General features: G+C 36.9%; 1 protein-coding gene across 2 annotated transcripts; it reads left to right on the top strand.

Moving 5' to 3' along the window:
- Positions 1–5,585, top strand: LOC7475121 (uncharacterized). 2 transcript variants are annotated; one of them, XM_002299721.4, is made up of 9 exons: positions 1–745; positions 972–1,104; positions 1,278–1,355; positions 1,635–1,998; positions 2,183–2,295; positions 2,483–2,647; positions 2,825–2,964; positions 5,054–5,146; positions 5,235–5,585. In XM_002299721.4, the coding sequence occupies exons 1-9, from the start codon at positions 648–650 to the stop codon at positions 5,392–5,394; spliced, it is 1,344 nt and encodes a 447-aa protein (XP_002299757.2). In that variant the 5' UTR covers positions 1–647; the 3' UTR covers positions 5,395–5,585. The 2 variants fall into 2 exon arrangements, with proteins under 2 accessions (XP_002299757.2, XP_024448135.1); XM_024592367.2 differs by lacking the exon at positions 972–1,104 and having other exon boundaries at positions 8–745.
- The last annotated feature ends 415 nt before the right edge of the window (positions 5,586–6,000 follow it).

Below are 6,000 nucleotides of genomic sequence, written 5' to 3'. Positions count from 1 at the left end.
ACCGGAGAAAAGTTTGGAAATTTGAAGAATTGTTTAGTAAGGGAAGAGAATGATGGAGTGGATTATTCTGATTCCAAATCCAAATACATGATAGATAATTTGGACAATCCTTCCCTACCTTACATATAAAACATTTCAGATAACAAAGTAGCACAGTAGGAAGGAGTATATCATCATCGTCATCATCATCACCCACCCAGGATTACCATATTAGGGAGGGAGCCACAGGCTCAGACTCACTGCCCTCTACTTCCTTTGCTTCTTCCTTTTCTTTTTTAGATAGACCACGCCGCCACCGCCGCCGCCACCACCAATTAGACAATATCTTTAGCTAAGTAGCATGGATTTGTGCATTAACAACTACTCATCTTCTACTACTAATTCCCACATGTTGTTGTCTTTTGGAAGTGAAATGATAATAATTACTGAGCCCAACACCCCCACCATGGCATCATCATCATCCTTCTATCCTTCCTCTTTCTTCTGTGCCATAACAATCACTGCTACACAAAATGCTTTGATATAATATTAATACACATTACTTCTCCTTCTTCTGTATATTTTCTTGGGTTTCTCTCCTTTTTACCTTTTTTTTCTTTGAACCAATTTCTCTCCTCAATCCAATAGTATTGGAAGCAAGCAAGAAAATGCTGTGTGATTCATTCATCACTGCCGTTACTTCATCAACAGCAACAACCATGCCAGCAGCAGCAGCAGCAGCTTCTTCTCATGTTTTGCCCATCAGGTAATAAATAACATCCATCATTCTTCTTGATTTGTTACTTAAGCTTCTTCTCTAAGCTTCTTCTCTGCTGCTTGATTTATGGTTATATTTGTTGGCTATAAGCCATGTATGCATGTATCTATTTATTTGAATTAGTAATAAACTAGAGGTGAGGAAGAAGGATTTTTGTGGTATGCAAAACCCCAAATGTCCCTTTATTCTTTACACGATGATCATATCATATCAGGTATGATCATGATCAACATCGGCGGTGGAGGAGAAGAAATGGGACTTCTATTGTTTCAGCTTCAGCTTCCCCTCTTTCAATCAATCAGATGAACATGGACTCTTCTTCCCGTCGTCTCAAAAATTATCAGGAGGTTGATTTGTATACCATTTTTAACACCCTATCTTGCCTTTCTCATCATCATCATCATACTTCTTCTTCTACATGTCGTGTTTATGTTTTTGGTTGGGTTAGTGTTCTTTCTTTACTCTTTCTAATCTTGCTACTTATTTGTCTATTTCTTGATCTTGAAACAATTGCCCCCAGGTTGTCAAGTCTGCGAGGGACAAGTTTACCCAGGAAATCTCCTTCCAATCCAAGGACAAAGACATTTCTCTTGCTAAGGTACATATGATTTTCTATAAATGATCTTGCCTTCTCCATTATTTTCCTTATTACAATTTGATATCTGCCGATTTACTCCCTTTTCTTTTCTGATCTTTTCTCTTGTGTGTATGTTATTTCCGGCACACCTTAACCAAGCTACTTGTTGCAGATCGAGTGCAAGTTGATCCATTATTTATATATCTTTTACATATCATGAAATTCTTCTATTTCTTGAAATTAAATTGCCCAAGTTTGGGAGATTCTGAATTCCAGTGTGTTTTCTGCTGGCTGGTCTAGGCTTTGCTATACATTGCAGCAGAAGATGAGGCATTTATCTCTCTCAATCAAGAGATGGATGCTTGCTCACTCCTGAACGAGAGGAGAGATGTTTCAGCTGCATTGAATTCCCAGGAGTGGGATTGTGTGGAGCAGATGCCTTTAGCTGGAAAGACTACGAGTCAATGGGTCAGTGAGTTGGACAACATTACCAAGGATGTCGAAGCAGAGCTAGTTTCAAGAGACATAGGTTGCCATTTGGTTGAACTTTTGGATGCAGTGAATTTAGTTCTTTTTGAGTTGAGAGGCTTCAAAAGATCACCTGTTGTTGTAGATTCCAAGTATTCATACTTGCACACAGTATTAAGCACCAGATGTGGCAGTGGTAAAACTTCATCCTTTTTATTTAATACATTTGTAGCTAGTTGTTTTATTGCATTTGTTCTTGTTCACTTCGTACATTGGGGCTCTTGAATAACTTTCTTATCTGTGATAAATGCTTTATTGCCATCTTCTTTCATTCTGTGGGTATTCATGGCCATCTGATTATATATTTGCTTTCTTGACAGCAATTTTGCTTAGTATAATTTACATTGAAGTTTGTAGAAGACTTGGTCTGACCATTGTGGGATCTCGAGTTGGGGAAGATTTTTTGATATGGCCCCAAATGGGGAACCCGGAGGTGCGTAAATTTTCTTGTGCATCTTTAAAATATAGCTTGGCAACTCATGGTTCTTGCTAAATTTTATTCTTTCTGATGCATTGCCAAAGCGTTTCTTCACAATATATGGTTGATATCCTGTTGTAAAACCTTATTTTCAGACAAACTGCAATCTAGGCTATTCTAATTTGCCTTGTCCTTTCTGTAGGAGCTCTTCAAGGTAACTTCAGGACACAGCTTGTTTGCAATTGTCAATGGAAGGTGTGTTGAGGACCCTAGATCAAAGGCATCAGATTTGACTGGAAACTCTCTTTTGGGGCTCGAGATAGCTACGAAACGAGACATTATTGGCATTGCTCTGGCCAATTTGATTGTGAGTTCTAATTACTGGAATTTCATCCAAAATACTTTTTTGTCCTTTACATTTGCCAAGATAATCAATGCACTCATTTAGTTCCTTTTATAATTCGTCCATCGATAACTGTTATTCAGTCTCTAAATATACTTCATTATCCCTACTTAAGATGAACTAAATCTTAAATTTTGGCAGAGGCTTCACTGGAAACGTGCTTCGAGATCAAATCCTGGTTTGATGCTGACTTCACCACTTAGGCGTGCTCCTAACACTGATGAAAAACTTAACAGGATCCATAATTCAAGTATTCCTTTGCTTCGGCCTCATGATCTTAGGTAGTTTTCTTATGCACCTATATAGCCAGTGTCTGTTATAGTGTTGTCTTCATTTTCTTCAGTTTTTGTGTGGGCTCCGCTTCATGTAGTCCTTATCTTCTAGCTGTTTATTTTCAGATTAACGTAAATAAGTTAAGCCATGTGGCATGATAGCAGTGCAACAGTTTAAATTATTGATTCTTATAATCTCGATAAATGCATTAGTTATGCAGCAACAAAAATAAAGTAATTATAATAAATAAATAAAAAGGAACGCACTGTCTTTCTGAATCGTACCCAAGTAATTTGTGCCCTACAGCTACTTGGCACCAAGAGTGTAATCACTTTCTTGTCCTATAGATCATTGCCAGGATTTTTGCGAGTTTTGCAACATAAACACCTTAGGACCATTGCCAGGGTTTTTGAGATGGGATTTTCTGTCCGCCATTGTCATGTACACTGTTTCTTTTGAGGATTTCCTATTTGCATGTGGTTGTTTGAATGGATGGCCTTCTTCTATGAATTTGGATTTGTTAGTTCAGGTGTTGTTTCATACAAGAGTTTCTGCTGCCCATTTTCTTGTATTTGCTCCTGAGGTGGCTTGTCAAGTGGCCTTGACTGCCCTGTTTGGTTCATGTTATCTTCTCCAGTGATGGTTCCTTCCACCATCCTTTGCTGTGTTGTGTTCATGTTTTCTATCCTGTCTTCTTCTGAATCTCTGCTGGTGCTGTTTTGTGTCAGTTGTGGGTCTTGGTGACTAGTCTTGTTGTTGTCCTGGTCTTGGCGGTTTTCTTTCTGTTCTTTGGGGTTTCTTCTGCTTCTATTGGTAGTCTTTCCAGTTGGCTTTGTGGCTGCAGATGAAGGGAGTCTTTTCTGCTTTTGCGTGGTTGTTAGGTTCCTCTTTGTTTTTTGTGGCTGCTTTCTTGTTTTGCTGTTCGCTGGAGCTCTGTTAGCCATTTTCTTATTTGCTAATTTGCCTTTTTATTTCAGTCTGTCCTTTTTAATCTCTTAATCCTTAATTAATAAATTTGAACCTGTTCATAAAATGAGAAACATAGATAGCGCAATGACATGGTCTTTAAACTTGTTATCTTTTTGTATTATTCAAGCCTCTTGCTCCTAAGTCATAACATGCAACTGCCCTTGTACCATGAAGAAATGCATGATTTCATGAACATGACTTTCACGGTTCACCCATTTTACTCGCCAATTTTTAGAACTAAAGAAACAATATTAGATACTTAGTGTCTCAACCTTTGGTTCTAGAACAGTTATTATATTTCGTGTCTCCACCTTTGGTTCAGGCTAATTCTTTCTAGAATAGTTATTATATTCTATGTAGGCACCATTTTTAGTTGGCACAACATGATTTTCTTTAACATATTCTTGCCTTCTATTTTTAAGTGTGTTTCAAAGATGTGATGTGCATCTGCTTGTTTTGATTTGTACATTGCTTGTTTGGAAGTGCGGTAGATATATTTTTTTTTAAAGTGTTTTTTGCTTGCAAATGCATCAATTTTTTTTTAAAAAAATTTATTTTTGATTTCAACACATCAAAACGATCCAAAAACAAAAAAAAAAGTAATTTAAAGCTAAAACAAATTCAAGAATTTTCAAAATTACATTTGGACCGCAATGCCAAATACCAAATAATAGTTTGGAAAATAGTCTGTCCGAGATTCGTTGTTATTGTAATTTGTAACCTGCACGTTTGTTTCACTGTGATTGGTACTGTTAATTTATGCTTCATCGTATTAATTACTTTATATTCCCGAGGTTAACTTGCTGCAACATTCAACTCTTTTGACTTTTTTTTTTTTTTGCTATGTTGTCCATGTCAAGTGAACAGGCAATGGCAATGACTTTCTATTTATATGTCTATCAGCTACGTTCAGACTGTAAAAAGTTTCCACACAAGATGAACTCTCTCTCTCTCTCTCTCTTATTAGCATAAGTTGTGCTTGTAATTTTGGAGTTTAACTAGGAGCTGAGCTACCATCCGAGCATTTTAAATTGGAATATAAACTATCTAGCATTGTAATTGCTATGTTAGCTCTTGTAGATAAACTTCTTTTATGCATACCATGCTAAACTACAGAATTCTTTACAGGCTGGCTATCATGGCTTCAGAAAGATCGTTGATTCTGCAACCACATAATTGGGCTTTGAGGAGAGACCATGGCATGATGTTGTACTATAATAGGTATAAAATTGTGAACTTTACGCCTTAACAAAAATTGTAACGCAGATCATTATGATGGTGTGATTGAAGGTATTGATTGCAATTGCAGGAAATATGGTCAGGCGGTGCAAGAGCTTAGCATTTGCATGGCGTTTGCTCCAGAAGAAGAGGCCAAGGTCCTAGAAGCATTTGTAGAGAAATTGCACCTGTTGCGGCTTGAATCGTCGTGGAAGTCTTTGGGACACACAGGTCAACTAACAGTTCCTTGAGGTGTTTGTACATAACCCTCCCTCCCCCATTTCTCTATGTAACTTACATGGATAATCATACATGGGAATTGCTTGAATGCTCTTCATCAAGAATATTCAAGTTGCATGGTATCGAGCATAGTATTAAAATACAAATGTAAACATTTTTCATGCTATTGAATACAGAATGATCATTTAGCAAGGGTGCTTAATTCTCTTCGTCCTTTACTTTTGTTCTCTCATTTTCCGTTCCCCTGTACTGTACTGCTCGTGACAGACACGCCAAAATAATGATCCATTAATCGAGTGCTGCCAGTCAACATATTATGCCATGGCTTCTGTTTGTTACTTGGTGTTACTAGACTAGCTGGAAGAATCACTCTTTGGTGTGTTTCAGGAACGTTCTCGTCGGTAGTCATGTTAAAACTCATAAGGACTTTGATTGTTATAGCTTCATACCAAGATTATAAGAATTGACAAATGAATGTCAAAATTGTTGTTCAATGATTAAGATAACTATAACATCCAAGGGAATGGTGAATTAGGTATATCACTAATATTAATAAATAATACAAATTACTTTAAATAAATACAATAATCAACAATATAATTAAAGTGTTTAAAGTA

This window comes from Populus trichocarpa, chromosome 1 (genome assembly GCF_000002775.5).
Source record: "Populus trichocarpa isolate Nisqually-1 chromosome 1, P.trichocarpa_v4.1, whole genome shotgun sequence".
Lineage (NCBI taxonomy): Eukaryota > Viridiplantae > Streptophyta > Magnoliopsida > Malpighiales > Salicaceae > Populus > Populus trichocarpa.
This window is presented reverse-complemented; position numbering and strand designations above follow the sequence as displayed.